A 21,067-nucleotide genomic window follows, 5' to 3' on the forward strand; every position below is an offset into this window, starting at 1 on the left:
ATTTTCATGCTACCCACTTTTGACGGGAAACCATAATTTTAATGAACTTTAAAACCTTTGACTCAACATAATAACTTGTGTCAGCAATTTTAAAAAATTTTTAATTTTTTCTACTGTTTCAATCGCTATTAACAAGAGTTGCTCTTTACTGAATGTCCACAAACATTAACGATTTGATAACCTTCGTTGAACTTTCCTCGAGATATCAAAAATAAAAATAATTTAAAGTCGTCTCAACGTGGCATAACCGGAGAATAGAAGGAGTTCTGAGGCTCATGAATGTGAGGCTCATTAAGCTCACGGATGGGACGTTGGGCCTATTTTATACCCCTTGACTTATTCTTTCACATTTCAAAATAGTTAGAGCAAAAATATTTTGAACAGTATGAGTTTAGTCTCTGAATTTTATTAAATAAAAAAAAACGAGTTTTTTTTTAACTGAAAGTAAGGAGCGACATCAAAACTTAAAATAAACTGAAACTACTCCGTATATGAAAGGGGCTGTCCCCTCCTCAACGTCCCGCTCTTTACGCTAAAGATTGACTCTTTTCCTCAACTCTACTTTTTTAAAATGTAAAAAAGGGAAGATGATAGAGGTAGGCTTATAGCAGTTATAATACAAGCAAAAGAAGGTCAGTCAAACGTTAAGTTGAGGGGTGTGAAACTTCTTCTTGGGAATCATTTATTTGTGTACGATAAGATAAACGACAAAATGAAAGAAATAAAAAGATTGACGAAGCTATAGTCCCTGAGTCAGGGAATTTGGAGGAGAGTAGAAGTGATGTTAGCATAGTGGACAGAGAAAAAAATGAATCAATATCATCCCAGGAATCAGGCTCTACTATCACACCTAAAACCATGATGAAAAGAAGCTGTGGGATGGCGGTGAGCCTAAATGACCAGAATAGTCAGCCTAATACAGCATAAATTAGACAGAATAGTGGGAGAGATAAAAGGAGAGTTTGTATTCGTGAGGGTTTTTATGAGAGTGCGCTGGACGGGCGGCCGTCGTGCGTTGCAGTTTGGAGACCGGGGCCCTGGTGTTAGAAAGCGTTCTGTTGATTGAAGTTTCTCTGGTGGACATTTTGAGGGTAATTTCAGTGCTAATAATGGTCAATAGCGGGAGCTAGCCCATGGGTAAAGTAGTAAGTGCATTAAGTTGTTGCAGTAGAATATCCGAGGTCATAATGATGATAGAATGAATGAACTGTTTAGGCTTGACAATTATGATTTGATGAGCTTAGTTGAGACATGGTAGGATGTGCCAGTATTTGGAAAAGGTTTTTTTAAGTTTTCATGTTTTAAGAAAGAGAAGTAAAAATGATCGAATTTATGGTGGTGGTAAAGTGTTGATTTGAAACATATATTTAGTACATGTGATAGGTTAAAATCACAATCAGAGAATGTGATTTGGTTGAAAATTATTATAGGAATGGTTATGATTTGTGCGATGTATATCCCTCCAGAATCAAGTAGTTATAGTTGGCAGGAGGATACGTGCGAAATTTTGTATTCAGAGGCGTTTAAGCATAAGAGGTTGTATAAAGATTACAAGTGTACATTTTTAGGTGACTTCAATGCAAACACAAGCGATATTTTGGAGAATTGGATTGATTCTTTGTAGGCTGAGGAAGAGGATGATGGTATGAATGATGACAATATGCAAGGAGATTTGGATATGTATGGAAAAAGGACAAGTAAGGACCGGTTGTGGAGGAAAAATAATTGGGGAACTAAACTTTTGGATTTTTGTGGAATTAAGAAGCTAGTAATCAAACAGTTCGTGATAACGAACTGTAGTAAGGAGCGACCCGGCCCAATAGTGACCAAAACTCTAAAAAATAGAATTTTATAACCAATAGCTGCATCAAAAAAATTGTATTTTAATGCTGATTTAAATATATAAGTTTCATTAAGTTTAGTCTTACCCATCAAAATTTACAAGCCTGAGAAAATTTGCCTTATTTTAGAAAATAGGGGAAACAACCCCCTAAAAGTCATAGAATCTTAACGAAAATCAAACTATCAGATTCAGCGTATCAGAGAACCGTATTGTAGAAATTTCAAGCTCCTATCTACAAAAATGTGGAATTCTGTATTTTTTGCCAGAAGGCAGATCACCGATGCGTGTTTATTTGTTGTTTTTTTTCCCCCAAGGGTGATCGTATCGACCCAGTGGTCCTAGAATCTTGTGAGAGGGCTCATTCTAACGGAAATGGAAAGTTCTAATGCCCTTTTTAAGTGACCAAAAAAATTGGAGGGCACCTTCCACGCTAATTATTTTCCCAAAATCACCGGATCAAAATTTTGAGATAGCCATTTTATTCAACGTAGTCGAAACCTTATGACTATGTCTTTGGGGACGACTTACTCCCCAACAGTCCCCGTGGGAGGGGCTACAAGTTACAAACTTTGATCAGTGCTTACATATAGTAATGGTTATTTGGAAGTGTACAGACGTTTTCAGGGGGATTTTTTGGTATGGGGGGGGGGGGGTTGAGAAGAGGGGGACATGTTTGGAAACTTTCCTTGGAGGAATTTATTATGAAGGAAGAAAATTTCCATTAAGGGAGCGCAGAAAAAAAAATGAAAAAATAAATATGAAAAAGTTTTTTCAACTGAAAGTAAGGAGCAGAATTAAAACTTAATACGAACAAAAATTATTACGCATATGATGGGATTACCTCCTCCCAATACCTCGCTCTTTACGCTAAAGTATTTTTAGTAATTTCAACTATTTATTCCACGGCATTTGTGATTCAGGGGCCATTCTTAAGAAATTGGGACAAAATTTAAGCTTTAATGCAAAGAGCGAGGTACTGACGAGGGGGTGAACCCCCTCATATACATAATAAAAACATGAGAATACAGAAGTTTGTTACGTAAGCTAATTTATAAGTTACGTATATCTTTTACTAATAAAAATATTCTTAAAAAATTAAAAGTTCTAGTTACCTTTCTAAGTAACAAAAAAATCGAAGGGCAACTAGGCCTCCTCACCCGCTCCTTTTTTCTCAAAATCATTCGATCAAAACTATGAGAAGTCGATTTAGCCAGAAAAATAAATATGCATATTTCGTTTTAATTATTCATCTGCGGAGAGCCAAAATCAAAACATGCATTGATTCAAAAATGTTCAGAAATTAAATTAAAAAAACAAGTTTTTTAACGGAAAGTAAGGAGCGACATTAAAACTTAAAACGAACAGAAATTACTTGGTATGTGAAAGGGGCTGCTTCCTCATCAAAGCCCCGCTCTTTACGCTATCTCTATCGTTTTTAGAGCAGAAGGAATACAAACAGTCACTTCGAAGTAGGAAGAGAGAACAAGATAAAGTCAGAAACTTGGAAATTGAGAAACATTTTGTATTAAAGGAACAGAAAAAAATTCTGGCAACTAGTACGAGGTTCTATTAATCCTTCTACTACAGAGCAAATAGTTGGGACTGATACCTGGCCCAAATACCTTGAATCCCTGGATAACTCAAAGGATGGTGCACTGGAGGATTTATCACAGACTTTAAGCCAACAGGTGTGCTACCCACTGAGAGAGGTTGATTACAAACTTATCTCACCGTTTATACATGAGGAGATCGGTAAAGCCCTGGAGTCTATGGAGAGGGGATATGCACCGGGAGCATTTTTGAAGTGGGGAAAAACAAATTTTTCTGCAATTTTGGTTAGTTTATTTTCAGCTTTGGTAAGTTCGTGTAAGTGGCCTGAAGAGTCGGGTTTGTCAGTTACGATACTATTATTTAAGAAGGGGGATAGGTCTCATCATAATAATTATAAAGGAATTCATTTAGGGAATAGTTTACCGAATCTTTTTTGTAAGGTGATAGACTTTGGACTATGGAGGTGGATAGAGAATAGGGATGTTTTGGATAAGGGCCAGACGGGTTTTAGAGAAGATCTTGGGACGACTGATGACATATTTAGTCTGCAGGCTTTAATTAATACATATGCTAGTGCTAAAAAAGAAAGGTTATATAAGGCATTTATAGATATTAAAGGAACATATGATAATGTTTGTAGGTTTTTATTAATGGTAAAATTTGTTTGAGATAGGTCTCCCGATCTCATTTGTGCTAGTTTTAGTTCAAATGTATAGATTTACTAAAGTAGTTGTGAGAGTTGGCAGGCGAGTTTAAAGGATAATGAGATGATATAAAGGTGTTAAACAGGAATGCACATTGTCTCCTAAATTATTCGCCCTATTCATAAATTCTGTAGTGGTGTTTTGAAAAAAAAAGGAGGCGCCTACGGTGAGTCTAGATATTGTATCCATTTGCACGATGTTGTTCGCAGATGATACTGTTTTGGTTGCCGATTCACAAAGGAACCTTCAGAAGTTACTTGATATTTTAGGCGATTATTTGGATAGGAGAAAGCTAGAACTTAATTTGGATAAAACCTTAATGTTAGTTTTCGCTAAATGTGATAGACTTGAAGAGGATGTTAAACTTAGTTTTAAGGGTAGAAGGGTTAGATTAGTGGAGGAATGGTCATATTTAGATTTTAAGTTTAAGGCGAGAGGAAATTTATTTAGAAGTCATATAGAAAATAGGATCAAAAAAGGTAAGGTTACATGATATAACATGCTATTAAGAAGTCACCTTAGGGATATTAAAAAGATCCATGTAATTTAAGAGATTTTATGGGCCAGAATTTTAGGTGTGATGCACTATGGATCTGAGATTTGAGGGTATGCAAAGGGAGATTGGCAAGAAACAGAGCATTTAGGACATTATAAGAGGTGGCTAGGGATAAGTAAGCTTAGAAGTTTAGTAGTAAGCTAAGTTTACTAGTAAGCTAAATAGTTTAGTAGTTAGTGGTGATTTAGTTTTTTTTTTCTTTAAGAAGTCGTAGGCTGATTAATATGGTTAGGCTTTTGGAGAAAAATTTAATGATGCCAAGGATGCGGGTGATGAAAGCGGCTTATTTAGAAATGTTGAAGGGCAAATCTGGTAGGGGGTGGGCATACCAAATTAAGAATGTACTCGATCAGTGTGGACTAAGCCACATGTGGGGGGATGGCTTAGGGCTCTTGGATATGGGGGTCAAGAAAGGGGATTAGTTGAAAGGATCTTGTAGGACCAAGAAACACATGCATGGTAAGCCCAGCGTTCGCTTTCGAATTCACTGGGTCTTTATTGTGTGTCGAAGGAGATTTGGGGTGAAGTTTTATTTTGTAAGCTGAGTTTAAATAAAAATGCAATAAAGTTATCAATAGAAATGAGGGCTGACAGTTTGCCACTTGGCCAAAGAAGAAAGTTTATCAAAGGCCGGTCCTTACTATTGTCATATGTGTGGAAGTTTATATGAGAACGTATATCACTTGATGCGTGAGTGTGAGGAGCTGAGTGATTGGAGACTTGAAGTGTTTTGTAGGGGGATTATGATTTTGAGAGGTTGGTGAGAAAGTGTGCGGATCAGTATTTTATGGATATTTGAAGCTTGGCACGAGTTCTTCATTCCGCGGTGAATCATAGAAATATATTCTGTATGATAATGCCAGGATTTGTGCAATTTCTTTGTAATTGTTCTTTGTTTTTTCTGTTTTTTTTTTTTTGTTTTTTTGCCATGGCTTTTAGTGCAAATAAATTCTGTTCTATTCTATTCTATATTCGGCCTGGCTGTGACTGTGGGGCGTGTTTGGAACTTGGTTCCTGCTGAGATCCGGCAGTCACGAACACTTGGCTCCTCTAAGAGACAGATGAAAAGTTTCTTATTAAAGGCTTGTAATTAAATGTTTCTTATGGTTTATTTATTATTATTTTTTTGGGGGGGGTTGTTGTTTTGTTGGTGTTGTATCCTCGATGACGCGAGAATTTTAACTTGTGTTTTATTGTCGGGTGATGTGAGGGTCGCTGTTTCGTGGGGACTGCCGGTGAGTTGATTTCTTTTCCTTATATGCTTATATTTAAATGTTCGTTAGTATGTTTATGACAAGTTTTATGATCCTTTATTTATTGTATGTCGTTTCCCAAGTAACGGGTCATTGAGCCCTTTGGGATATTGTTTTTGTTATAGCTATATTATGAAAATAAACAGAACTTGAACTTGAACTATCACATATCAAGCTATATCAGCGTGGAAAGCCAACTCTAGAGTATTTACCATGTTATAACAGAGCTTTACAGATGGAAAGGGATAGAAACTGATTGAATATCGGATGCCAAGCCAAAAGAGCATGGAACCCTTCCTCTAGAATATATACCGTATTATAACAGAGTTTTTAGCCTAAACCATATATAAAAAAGGTTGATTGGTAATACCAAAATTGGTTGCAAAACACATATAAACCAAATTAATAGATTTGAATTTAGGTACTTTACGTCTTGTATAAAACACACTGAAGAAGTGAAGTCAGATTTAACATAATGAAATATACCCAAACATGTTAAAAAAGGAGGGCTTTTCTTCCTCGACGCCCGCTCTTTACGCTAAAGTTTTTTATTGTTTTAAAAAGCAGAGTTGCGAGAAAGAATCAAACTTTAGCGCAAGGAACGGGGTGTCGAGGACGAAAAGCCCCTTTCATATACGGTGTAATTTCTGTTCGTTTTAAGTTCTAATGTCGCTCCTTACTTTCATTTCAAAAAACTTGTTTTTTTATTTAATTTCTGAAAGTTTTTGAATTAATGCATGTCTGATTTTGGCTCTCCGTACATAAATTATTAAAATGAAATTTGCATATTAATTCTTTTTTTTTGGCTAAATGGCTTTCTCTTAGTTTTGATCAGACGATTTTGAGAAATAAGGGGTGGGGAAGGAGGCCTAGTTGCCCTCCAATTTTTCGGTTACTTAAAAAGGCAACTAGAACTTTTAATTTTTAACGAACGTTTTTATTAATAAAAAATATACGTAACTTAAGAAATAACTTACGTAACAAACTTTTATATTCTTATATTTTTGATTATATATACGAGGGGGTTTGTCCCCTCGTTAATACCTCGCTCTTCGCACTAAATCTTAAGTTGTGTCCCAATTCTCTAAGAATGATCTCTGAATTAGAAAGGCCGTAGAATAAATAGTTGAAATTGCTAAAAATAATTTAGCATAAAGAGCGAAGTATTTATCTCCTCCTAAATACCTCGCTCTTTATGCTAAAGTATTTTTAGAACCCCTCATATGCGTAATAATCTCTGTTCGTTTTAAGTTTTAATGCTTCTCCTTACTTTCAATTGAAAAAACTTTTTCATGTTTATATTTTCATTGTTTTTTTTTAATAGTAATGCTAGAAAATCCTGCACCCTTTTCATTGAATTTCTCTTCCCCCATGAAATATTCCTCCAAGGAAAGATCCTCCCATATAGCACCCTCCCCTGAACCCCACACCCAAACAAAAAAATCCCCTGAAAAGGAGGCCACCTAGGCCCCCCCCACGCTCGTTTTTTCCCCAAAGTCACTGGATCAAAATTCTGAGATAGCTATTTTATTCACGATAGTCGAAAAACCTAACAACTATGTCTTTAGGAACGACTCACTCCCCCGCAGTCCCCGTGGGAGGGGCTGCAAGTTACAAACTTTGACCTGTGTTTACATAATGGTTACTGGGAAGTGTACAGGCATTTTCAGGGGGATTTTTTTTGTTTATCTGGGTGAGTTGAGGGGGGGGGTTACGTGGGAGGATATTTCCATGGAGAAACTTCTCATGGGGGAAGAGAATTTCAATGAAGGGGGTGCAGGATTTTCTACCATTATTTGAAAAACAATGAAAAAATAAATATGAAAAGTTTTTTCTACTGAAAGTAAGGAGCAGCATTAAAACTTAAAAACCAACAAAAATTATTACGCATATGAGGGGTTTACCTCCTCGATATACCTCACTCTTCACGCTAAAGTATTTTTAGTACTTTCAACTATTTATTCTACGGCCTTTGTGATTCAGAGGGCATTCATAAGGAATTGGGACAAAATTTAAGCTTTAATGCAAAGAGCGAGGTATCGACGAGGGTTGAACCCCCTCATATACGCAATAAAAACATATGAATATAGAAGTTCATTACGTAAGTTAATTCGTAAGTTATGTATATTTTTTACTAGTGGAAACGTTTGTAAAAAATTAAAAGTTCTAGTTGCTTTTTTAAGTGATCAAAAAATTGGAGGGCAACTAGGCCTCCTCCCTCGCTCATTTTTCTCAAAATCTTCCTATTAATTACAATTAATTAATATGCAAATTAAATTTTAATTATTTATGTGCGGAGAGCCAAGATCAAAACATTCATTAATTCAAAAACGTCCAGAAATTAAATTAAAAAATTTTTTTAATGAAAGTAAGGAGCAACATTAATACTTAAAACGAACAGAAATTACTCTGTATATGGAAGGGGATTTTCCTCCTCAACGCCCCGTTCTTTATGCTAAAGTTTCTTACTGTTTCACAAATAGAGTTAAGAGAAAGAGTCAAACTTTGGCTTAAAGAGCGGGGCGTTGAGGAGGAAAAGCCTCTTTCATATACGGAGTAATTTCTGTTCGTTTTAAGTTTTAATATTGCTCCTTAATTTCATTTAAAAAAGCTTGTTTTTTTATTTAATCAATATTTTGAGATAGCCATTTTGTTAAGCATAATCTAAGAATCTAATAACTATGTCTCTGAGGATGACTTGACCTCTGGGTCAAGGGCTACAAGCTATGAACTTTGCCCACTTTTTACATATATTATTGCTTACTGAGAAGTATTCAGCCATTTGATGAGGTTATTTTTCGGCAGGGGGTAGTTTGGGATGATTTTTATGTTGTTTCCTTTTAGTACAGGGAGTTTTTTCAACTGAAAGTAAGGAGTAACGTTAAAACTTAAAACGAACCGAAATTTCCGCGCATATGAGTTTTATTGGCCCTTCTTGCTCGCTTTTTACGCTTAAGTGTTTTTAGAATTTTAAAAAAGCTGATTATTCTAATTAAACGGCCCTTGTGTTTCAGAAGCCATTCTTAAATAATTGGGACAAAAAGTCAAACTTTGGCGGATAGTGCGAGGTATTGTGGGAAGAGCAGCCCCTCGTATAACTAATAATTAAATAAAAAAAACAAGTTTTTTGAAATGAAAGTAAGGAGCGACATTAAAACTTAAAACGAACAGAAATTACTCCGTATATGAAAGGGGCTTTTCCTCCTCGACACCCCGCTCTTTACGCTAAAGTTTTTTATTGTTTTAAAAAGTAGAGTTGCGAGAAAGAATCAAACTTTAGCGCAAGGAGCGGGGTGTCGGGGAGGAAAAGCTCCTTTCATATATGGAGTAATTTCTGTTCGTTTCAAGTTCTAATGTCGCTCCTTACTTTCATTTCAAAAAACTTGTTTTTTTAATTTAATTTCTGAAAGTTTTTGAATTAATGCATGTCTGATTTTGGCTCTCCGTACATAAATTATTAAAATGAAATTTGCATAGTAATTCTTTTTTTTTTGGCTAAATGGCTTTCTCTTAGTTTTGATCAGACGATTTTGAGAAATAAGGGGTGGGGAAGGAGGCCTAGTTGCCCTCCAATTTTTCGGTTACTTAAAAAGGCAACTAGATCTTTTAATTTTTAACGAACGTTTTTATTAGTAAAAAATATACGTTACTTAAGAATTAACTTACGTAACAAACTTTTATATTCTTATATTTTTGATTATATATATGAGGGGGTTGGTCCCCTCGTTAATACCTCGCTCTTCACACTAAATCTTGTTTCGTCCCAATTCTTTAAGAATGACCCCTGAATCAGAGAGGCCGTAGAATAAATAGTTGAAATTACTTAAAATTTTTTTAGCATAAAGAGCGAAGTATTTATCTCCTCCTAAATACCTTGTCCTTTATGCTAAAGTATTTTTAGAACCCCTCATATGCGTAATAATCTCTGTTCGTTTTAAGTTTTAATACTTCTCCTTACTTTCAATTGAAAAAAGTTTTTCATGTCTATATTTTCAATGTTTTTTTTTGTTTTTTTTTAATAGTAATGCTAGAAAATCCTGCGCCCTTTTCATTGAATTTCTCTTCCCCCATGAAATATTCCTCCAAGGAAAAGATTCTCCCATATAGCCCCCTCCCCTGAACCCCATGCCCAAACCAAAAAAATTCCCCTGATAACGTCGGTACACTTCCCAATAACCATTACTGTATGTAAACATTGGTCAAAGTTTGTAACTTGCAGCCCCTCCCCCAGGGACTGAGGGGGGGGGTAAGTCATCCCCAAAGACATAGTTATTATGGTTTTCGACTATGCGGAACAAATTAGCTATCTCAAAATTTTGATCCGTTGACTTTGGGAAAAAATGAGCGTGGGAGGGGGCCTAGGTGCCCTCCAATTTTTTGGTCACTTGAAAAGGGCACTAGAACTTTTCATTTCCGTTAGAATGAGCCCTCTTGCAACACTCTAGGACCACTTGGTCGATACGATGACCCCTGCGAAAAAAAAAAAAACATAACAAACAAACAAACAAATAAACACGCACCCGTGATTTGTCTTCTGGCAAAAAATACGAAATCCCACATTTTTGTGGATTGGACCTTGAAATTTATTCTATAGGGTTCTTTGATACGCTGAATGCGATGGTGTGATTTTCGTTAAGATCCTATTACTTTTAGGGGGTGTTTCCCCCTATTTTCCGAAATAAGGCACATTTTCTCAGGCTCGTAACTTTTGACGACAAAGACTAAATTTGATGAAACTTAAATATTTAAAATCAGCATAAAAATCCAATTCTTTTGATATATCTTTTAGCATCAAAATTTGGCATCAAAAACGTCTGTACACTTCCCAATAACCATTACTGTATGTAAACACTGGTCAAAGTTTGTAACTTGCAGCCCCTCCCCCAGGGATCATGGGGGGGGGTAAGTCATTGCTAAAGACATAGTTATTATGGTTTTCGACTATGCGGAACAAAATGGCTATCTCAAAACTTTGATCCGTCGACTTTGGGGAAAAATGAGCGTGGGAGGGGGCCCAGGTGGCCTCCAATTTTTTAGTCACTTAAAAAGGGCACTAGAACTTTTCATTTCCGTTAGAATGAGACCACTTGCAACATTCTAGGACCAGTTGGTCGATACGATTACCCCTGGGGAAAAGAAAAAAACAAAAAAAAAAACAAATAAAAACTCACCCGTGATTTGTCTTCTGGCAAAAAATACGAAATTCCACATTTTTGTAGATAGGAGCTTGAAATTTTGCTATGGGGTTCTCTGATACGCCGAATGCGATGGTGTGATTTTCGTTAAGATTCTATGACTTTTAGGGGGTGTTTCCGCCTATTTTCCAAAATAAGGCCAATTTTCTCAGGCTCGTAACTTTTGATGACATAGGCTAAATTTGATCACACTTATATATTTAGAATCAGCATGGAAATCCGATCCTTTTGATGTATCCTTTAGCATCAAAATTCCGTTTTTTAGAGTTTCGTTTACTATTGAGCCGGGTCGCTCTTTACTACAGTTCGTTACCACGAACTGTTTGATCGGGGCTTCCGTGCTTGACTAGCAGGCTCTAACATCCACTATTAGGTAACACCCAAACCCTATGATGTAAGAACCAATGAAAGCTTGATTTGATGGGGCCTCTGAAGGTTTTTAAAAGGAAAAATCAAAGAAATCCTGATTTGGCGTAGGTTTTTTTTTAAAAAATTAGAGAAACTATTAGGTAAAACCCAAAGAAATCATGAAGTAAACAAGTCCTTGGCCTTATGGATTTTTTTAAACACTTAAACGCTTATAACACTTATAGGCGCTTCTTATTTTTTAAACACTTATAGGCGCTTCTTATTTTTTAAACACTTATAGGCGCTTCTTATTTTTTAAACACTTATAGGCGCTTCTTATTTTTTAAACACTTATAGGCACTTCTTATTTTTTAAACACTTATAGGTGCTTCTTATTTTTTAAACACTTATAGGCGCTTCTTATTTTTTAAACACTTACAGGCGCTTCTTATTTTTTAAACACTTATAGGCGCTTCTTATTTTTTAAACACTTATAGGCGCTTCTTATTCAAACGATCAAGTAAAGACTTTTTTAACCATAGGGTCCCCTTGAAATTATCTTATTGCTAGGCCACATCCTCCAAAGCGCCCCCCCCCCCCAAAAAAAAAAAATTATGCGTATATGACTGTGGAGAAAAAAAAAATTAAACATCAGCCGAAATGTATTTTTTAAAGTAAATCCTGAAGAGGTTTCTATGCAATTTCTTCTAGAAGAGATGAGCCCCTTTTCAACTTACTAGTTGGAACAGTATAAAAGAGAGAAATTTTTTCCCGACCGTAAATTACGCCCGTAACGATTCTAAGAAAGTGAAAAAAGAAGCTATATCAGCAAAAAATGTATTCGGAAGATAGAAAATCCAACATATTTAAAAAGAATCAATATCAGAAAAAAAATCAGATCCAAACTAAAAAACACAATCATTTGACATAACGAAAAGAAAAATTATCAGTATATTCACATTATAAACAATAAGCTCATTAAATGTTTACACTTGTATTATATAAAACGGATATAAACCACTGAAAATAAAATATACATATTTAAAAATTTGATTATATTCTAAAATTATAAATAAATTGCAATATGCAATCAGGCATCCTAATTTCCAATAATTAGTTTTCTTCCGCAAAAATAGAAAAAAAACAATAATAATAATACACTTAAAACAGAAAAGAAAACGTATTGAAAATTAGTGTTTTGCTATAGATATGCAGATGGAGGAAAATCTGGCAAACACAAATTTTGTGTTTGCAAACATAAAATCTGGACATGCATAATTTTACCAACCACAATCAAACCATTTTGCCAATCAACTGACAAAAAGCTCACTTTAGAAAGTGCTCACATCCATCGAATTATGACCAAAATTCAAGTGTTTTTCGGCGACAAATAAAAAAAAAAAAAATTCAAACCAATTCTTTGACAGAAACTTATTTCTATCATAATTTGATGTAACAGAATACAAAATTAGATACAAACTAAAATGTTTCATAAATGGGTTATACTTCGACCTAATAGAAATCAGGTTGTCGTCAGTATCAATAATTAGAGAAAGATTTATTCGCTAATGAGCTTTTAAGCTGTATTCTTATCCTAAACTGATTTTGACATCATTTAAAATTCCTCACGTTGTAATAACATAGTAACATGTTAACATTATATCGTTAAAAAGTCATATCTGACTATTTCACACTCCTCAGATAATTGCCAAAAACAGGTTACTAAACTATTTCCAAAAGGAGAATCAGTAGGCTAATGTAGGCCAGAAAGATCAGAATTTGATAGAAAATACCTTACTCTGCTGAGCCTTCCTTTGAGAACGGTTTAGTGAACGGCTTTTAGGGACGTATCTCAAAATCATGAAAATATCACATATAGCCTTAAGGGGCGGAACGGCGACATAGTTATAAATCTATGTATTTAATATGTGTTGCCCTGTTTGTCTTCATTCTTTGTACATTTTTATATAAGGACAGAATAAACTAATTTAACCTTAGACGATTGCAAAATGCAGTCCTGGAGTTAAGATTTTCTCTATTTTTACTCATACCGCCTCCTAGGCGCACTACCAACTTCCGACCCAATGTCTTGCGTCAAACTTTCCAAGAAGCTTGATTACTGGCTCATCCCCCTCCTATTTATAAAAATCTCTGAACAATTAACTGGTTTGAAATTACTACTGCTCATAATTCGACCATGAAATTATGCAGTTTGAAGGGCAGTGGCTCTGTCTGTGCAGCTACATAACTGTATGGTGCTTATTCTAACACAGGGCGGAGAAAAAATGATACCGAACAAAAAAAAACACCTTGATCCTCCAGTAGATCCAAAGATCTTCCTTATGAGATATGAGGGGGAGAGGAGGGGAGTGCACTTTGAGGCAGCACATGTTTTTCGTGTGAATAGAGATGGGATCTTTTAGACCAATCTGAAGAAATTTTTTTTTATCCAGTACCAATCAAATCAATCCCGCGTACCCTCTTTCGACACATCTCTGGATATTACCCATTAAATTTCGAGAGTGGAAATATTAAAAAATCTACTGTCTCCAAAACCATTTATTTATTTCATTTTTACCAATCTTCTTATTTATTTTTTCTTATAAAAATATTTATTTTATAAACATGATAATCATAAACTAGACAAGAGAAACTGGAATATTTTTTTTTTTTTTAACAAAATTAGGAGTCGAAAAAATAAAATAACGTCTACAGTCTATATTAGGGACGGTTGATATATTTTACGTAAATTATATCTCTCTATAAAATATACCTAAAAGAAATTTACATGACATGTACGTATTTTTTCCGTGATGTCATACCTTTAGATTTTTCTATTTTCAACGAAAAGAAATTCAATCATGATCACTTTATGGCCTGGTTTTTTGAAACCCCATCAATATTTTTTTTATTTATTGTGTCTTTTATTTCTTATTTTTAATTCTCATTTATGTTTTTTCTTATTTCTTATATCTATTTGATTAAATACTATTTTATTCTTACTTTAGTAATTTATTGTCTTTAAATAGTTACTTTATTTGCGTTATTATACATTGATTTATTTACTAATTTATTCTTCATATTTACTTTCATCTCTTTTTGTTTTTCCTTCTTCTTTTTGTAAAACGATAGTTCCCAAATATTTCATAATCTAAAAAAAAAAAATAAAATAAACCTGCATTCTTTGCAAGTTTCTTTATTTTGTTCTGCTTTTCACTTTTTTTTTGCCATAGGTACAAGGCAGGTTTGTCTCAGAGGTTGAAATGCAAAAAAAAAAAAATATTATTTTTATCTCTTTTTGTTTTTCCTTCATCTTTTTGTAACACGATAGTTTCCAAATATTTTATAATCTTAAAAAAAACCTGCATTCTTTGCAAATTTGGTTATTTTGTTCTGCTTTTCACCTTTTTTTTTCTTTCTTTTTTTTGCCATGATTACAAGTCAGGTTTGTCTCAAAGGTTGAAATGCCAAAAAAAAAAAAAAAAAAAAAAAAAAAAAAAAAAAAAAAAAAAAAAAAAAAAAAAAAAAAAAAAAAAAAAAAAAAAAAAAAAAAAAATCTGCACTGGGTAAAGGGGCTTCCTAATGTCTAGTTAACTTTAAAAAATACTAATACATATTTTGAAAGTCTATTTAATTATTTTGGGTTCGTTCCTTTAGGGTCATTTCCCCCGACACATCGCCACGGGCCTTGTCAAAGTCTAATAGTCTTCACATTCAAGAATAAAAGTAAGTAAAGGTACACAAAAGGGTCGAATTGAAAATAAGAGCCATAACAGTTTTTGACAATACACAAATTTGTAAAATATAGGAAACTCAAATTTGTAATTTGGTCAATTGTAGAAACATAACAAAGATGGGACAAAACTATAAGACATAGCCCAGAAATTTGTCTTTTAAGAAGTACCCAATTTAAAAAAAAAAGACACATGCTTTTAATATTAAATGAAACATGGAAAAAGATTAACGCGTTTCAAAAATTTAATCTGATTTCATTATTACTAGTAAAGATTAAGCTAGACATACGTGATGTCACAAAGTAAACAAGAAACTGAAGACTAATAACAAATTAATTCAATGAAAAATACTAGTTTCATAGTCGTAAAAAATGGAAGGAGGGACAATGTTATTGACAGTAAAAAGTTAGTTACCAAAAGTTACATCAACTAATGCGTAAAAAAAATTGTATGAAATTATTTTTTGAACAGCATTTTTTATTTATTGTGGCATTCAAATAACAAGATGACGTGTGTGGTCTTAAAATTTTGGAATAAAACAAAAACGAAGTTTTTAAGTGTAAAACAGTGTTTATTTTAGGATTTAAGATTTATATTTCGCGATACCGATTTGCGATTTTGCGATTAGCCTACAGCTGTAAATTGCACTGAAAGTGCGAGATATTTATATTACTGGATTCGAGAATTTCTGAGCGACTTTTTCTTAGAGACTGACCTAAACTTATTTTTAAGTCTCCTTTTTTCTCTTCTTTTTTTTTAATGCCTTTTCAAGTAATGGTCAACCAAAGAACTGCAAAGTAAATTTCACAATTGTATTTCAAAATGATGTAATGTAAGTCAAAATGGATAAAGTTGAACCTCAGCCAGATTGTAACCTTATGTTGCGACATTAAAAAAGTAGAACTGTAGAAAAAAATACAGGGACACCTTAAACAGAAAAAATACATAAAAAATTAGTTTGGAGGCGGTAGCTGAAACCACCATTGGATTATGAAATTTGGGCATGGGATTAAGGTACTTTCGAAAAATTATATAAAATTACGAAGATAATCATAAGAACTCAGAATCAAACAGTTCGTGGTAACGAACTGTAGTAAGGAGCGACCCGGCTCAATAGTAACCAAAATTCTATAAAAATGGAATTTTTATACCAATAGTTACATCAAAAGAATCGGATTTTAATGCTGATTTTAAATATATAAATTTCATATGAAATTGGGTTGTCCCCTCCGCAATCCCTCGCTCTTTACGCTAAAGCTTTTAATTGTTTTAAAAAGTAGAATTGTAGCAAAGAGTCAAACTTTAGCGTAAAGAGCGAGGGATTGCGGAGGGGACAACCCATTTCATATACGGAGTAATTTCTGTTCGTTTAAAGCTTTTAATTGTTTTAAAAAATAGAATTGTGGCAAAGAGTCAAACTTTAGCGTAAAGAGCGAGGGATTGCGGAGGGGACAACCCATTTCATATACGGAGTAATTTCTGTTCGTTTTAAGTTTTAATGTCGCTCCTTACTTTCAGCTAAAAAAAATTAAGTTTTTTTTTTTTATTTAATCATGGAAGAGGAGATAAAGAGCATATAGATGTTCGTATTTTATGCATTGGCAGGGATAGCGAGACATTTGTTTCTTAATTTAGCATTTGACTAACGGTATGTTACCATCAAAATTCAAAATTATCAGTTGGATTTTGACATGAAACAATATTGAACAAAATATTAAGGAAAAGGCTGAAACTGGACTACTAATGAAGATCCGACTACTCAACAACTTCCAGTTGGTTCCTAAAATAATATCCCACTACCCAATCAGCTTCCAGGAAATTTCTACAGTGACAACCCCTTATATTTTGGTTCAAAATTGCCAAGATTTCAAATTATCTCCTCTTCTTCGCAAAATTAGTGGTGGCATTCTTGTTTATTGAGGGGGAAGGAGGGTAGACGGGATGACTAAATTGGTCTTAGATCCCCTCCCCGGACGATCGAAATATAGCAGCCTGAGCACGATTTTTTTCATCTTGACCCCCCTCCCCCTCTAAGAGCGGAAGCAATACCCCTTTGAGTGACCCTATTTGATCACAGTTTTTAGACAAAATAAAATAGCAACAATTTATAATAATCATTTACAGAAGTGATTTTCAAGTCAACAAAAGTGTCCTGATGAGGTGTGTCCGTAATCGAAGTAAATATTAAAAAAAAAAAAAAAAAAAAAATCAAAAAAAGGGACATCGAAAACAGCAAATACACTTTTTTACGAGCATGAAAATATTAACAGTTACGAAACCAAATACTGAAACGTTCCTATACAAAAAAAAAATCTCACAATCGCAAAAAAAAAATTGAAAAATAAACTCCGAAGAAAAATCTTCACTTTACACTCAAGACACTCTAGGAACTACAATAATTTTTTTTTACATCGGTGCACAATAAATCTCGTGACAAATGGCACAATAATCGCCAAAAGCATCGTCAACAGTGATCATCGTCATCAATACTAATATGCATAGTAGCTTGTTAGGGCGAAATATTTCTGCAGGAAGGAGTGGACAAATAGACAGGTTTCTGATTATATTAGATATCGTTTATCTATAATTACATTAAATAAAGATGTTTGCTTCATTAGAATTTAGAGTACATCCCCTAATTATTTATATAAATTTTATTAACTGCATTAGACAAGATATTTTCATAAAGAGTTCCCCTCCTATTTCTTGTTTTAAGTTACTTTAAATTGATGATGATGATCCTGACTAATATTCCCCTTTTTAGACTCAGGACTATAATCCTTCGTGTTTCAATAAATAGTTATTTTGTTGATTTTGTTAATTTGTACTATTTTATTAATTGTTTTCACTTTTATCAAATTTTTTTATCAATATTATTTATTGTATTGATTATATTGATTTTTATTAATTTTAAATGTCTTATTACTTTTTATTATTGACACTATAGAAGTTTACAAAAAAAAAATATTTTACCTTTTCTTTCGATTAGGTTTTAAAGTAACCTTAAGTGCTGATGGTGAGGCAAATTAAAACAACAAAAACGGAAACACATTTTTGAAAGGAGGGAGCTTAAGTCTACCCTTGACTGTTTATATAAATACTATTAGTCCATTTATATTAAATACGAGTTTTCTTGTTTTTTTTTTTTTTTTTTTTTTAACGACTCACCACATGTCTGTAATATATTCTTTTAAGTGCTTTTATAAGATGAGGGTAATGTAAGGTAGCAGAAAATACGAAAGTATGCCTTTTTAAATTCTCAAGTTTAGCTCCTTTTGTTTATATTAATATTATCATTTAAACCAAACAGGGAAATTTCAAAAACCTCTCTAATACTGATCGGGGAAGACATTATGCCAATAGCGAAAAGAAATAAACATCTTTTCCTTTTAAATACAAAAAAAAAAATATTCTAATTATTTCTAACGAAAATAAATATTATCAATTGAAGAAATCCTGACCGTGTAATCCCAAATTTCGTCATGTGTGTCTCAAAACCTACATCAGTCATAGTAAGGGTTCTGTTCATGCCCATAGACCCAAAACAGAAGAAAATCTTCTTCCTTTAGTCTACGATACTTTTCAGATATGTGACTAAATCTTTCCACTTTTCTTAATACAAAAGAAAAAAAACAAAAACAGAAAGAACAAAGACGGTATACTGCCCCTCAACTGACCATGTGGCTTAAAGTACTTAATTCAAGTGCCCCCAACCCATCAAATAGAAGGATCAAATAAGACTAAATATTTCACCTTAATTTTTAAATACCATAAATTTTGTCTGTATTTGGGTCAAGAATTTACTCTTTCCACATTGAATACAGCAAGAGACGTTAACTGCTGAAATAAGGATCACAGATTCGCTAGGAAATACAAACATACTAAAAATTTGTATGTTTTCAAAGGTATATTGTAACAGGGGCAAACCAAGGGGGAATACATGACCCTTCCTCTCAAAGGGTCAAACGTTGCACTAATTAGAGGGGCGGAGGGCCAAAAAGTAACGATGAGTTAGGCAAAAAGCCTGACTTTTGAGGTCCCCCCTCCAAACACGAATTCTGTTTCCACCCTTGTACTGTAATTTATAGGATCGCTATTAGAATATGCGCACTGGTCTTAAAAAATCTTAACGAAAATGTATTTAAATACGTAGACAGGGATGAATCACAGACCTACAAGTTTTGTTGTCTTTAATTCTAGTTTTAGAATAAGTCTTAGGTTATGATATAACTGAGTGTATCAGAATATATAAAAAAAACACACAGCACATAATTCAGTCTATTAGGGATCTATGTTATTGTATTCACAACAGAACTCCCTACGTCAAGACGAACTAATATTAGAGAGATTTCCGAAGTAGTGCAGGCTTAATAGATGACTTTATAACAGAATGAAATGAACTTAGAATGAATTCCAAAAAAGAACAATCTAACATAAAATATTTTATTTCAAGCACGTAATTTGCATTTTAATTGAAGTGGTCAGTTCGTTTATGGCAAGAAAATTTAATAACGCATAGAAATGTTTGGAAACGCTAGTTTGGAAAACAGAGTGTAACCCCCTGAGTCTAAAGACTAAGTCATCTATTTTTTAGCTTTTTCATCACTTTGTTTTACATCTCAATTTGGAAACGTTAAGTTTACGACTCGAAAACGTTTGGTTATGTCAGCACGTAATTTTGGAAATATCTCAATTAATTTGGTGCAATAGAGAGGTTTCACATATAAAAATAGCACGATTTTGACGTTATTCTGAAAAATCACGTGATATCCAAACGTGCGAGAAACGGACATTCGTGAAAAACTTTATTTCTTCAGCCTAACCGGATTCATTCACTGACATAACCAACTACATATTAGAACATCTAACATACTTCCAAGTCCTCACGGACTTCATTAAAATTAATCAAATCTTAACGTGAAAACCGCTGAAAATTTCAGAAGATCTTGCCACTTTTACATGCCACGAGCAGGCTGCCAATATTAAACATCAAAGTTTAGTCATCTGCAGTGCTTCGGAAACCTCTCTATCAATTTAATGTTAATAGTTAAACTACATCATATTGAAACCCCCCGAGGAATCAAACGAGTTTAGCAGCTCTTGTGCATCGCTTGCTCCAAATTGCGCACTATCAAATTCAAACTCTGATGGATTACTTTGCATCCTTTGAAACCCAACAACGTGACCATTTCCCATTGACTGTTGATAGTTACTTCCCTGAGACATCATCATCGACTGACTAGCTTGCATCTGTTGCAGAGACATCTACCAAAAAGAAAATGATTCATTGCAATTTATACTTAAATCATAAATGTCACTTTGCAAATTATAGTTCTACTGGAATTGGAGGGGGGGGTTGTTCAAAGGAGCCCTAAGGGATAAGAAGGAAACATAACAAAGATCTTGGCTACACTATACTCATTGTTGACAAGACATTCCAACATTGTGAACTGAAGTAAAACAAATTGTTATCGAATTATAGTTGACATGGAATAACAAGGACTGTGAAAACAGAACTTTATTGGATAATTTAATTAATGGAGTTTACACCCCCAAATACATTTTAAAAATTTATGAAAAAAAATCGAGAATTCAATATTGAATGAAATGACATCCATATACAATTCTGCAGTCTTTGGTAGTAGGAGGCATCAGATTAAAAAAAAAAAAAAAAAAAAAAAACATGGGTGAAAAATCTGCCAAAAGAAGCGAAAAATTTATGCTATTGAACAGCTTAATGAGATGTGGCTTTCCTTCGTAGGTGTAGTTGTCTTTTGGAGTCAACAGCTACTTAATTTTTTATAAATTTTACTGACGAAAAGCGTTGTCGAAATTTAATCGTTAATTATGCTTGTTAATTTTCTTAGCTCACCTTGGCAACAC

General features: G+C 33.8%; 1 protein-coding gene across 2 annotated transcripts in view; it reads right to left on the reverse strand.

Annotated features, from left to right (window-relative positions):
- Nucleotides 1-12,271: 12,271 nt before the first annotated feature.
- LOC136025356 (putative uncharacterized protein DDB_G0271606) overlaps nt 12,272-21,067 on the reverse strand; it is an 80,723-nt gene continuing 71,927 nt past the window's right edge. For both annotated transcript variants that reach the window (XM_065701295.1, XM_065701296.1), the window contains one exon: nt 12,272-20,449. In XM_065701295.1, the coding sequence (XP_065557367.1) occupies nt 20,237-20,449 (213 nt within the window). In that variant the 3' untranslated portion in view covers nt 12,272-20,236. The remainder of the gene's footprint in view (nt 20,450-21,067) is intronic.

This window comes from Artemia franciscana, chromosome 3 (genome assembly GCF_032884065.1).
Source record: "Artemia franciscana chromosome 3, ASM3288406v1, whole genome shotgun sequence".
Classification (NCBI taxonomy): Eukaryota; Metazoa; Arthropoda; class Branchiopoda; order Anostraca; family Artemiidae; genus Artemia; species Artemia franciscana.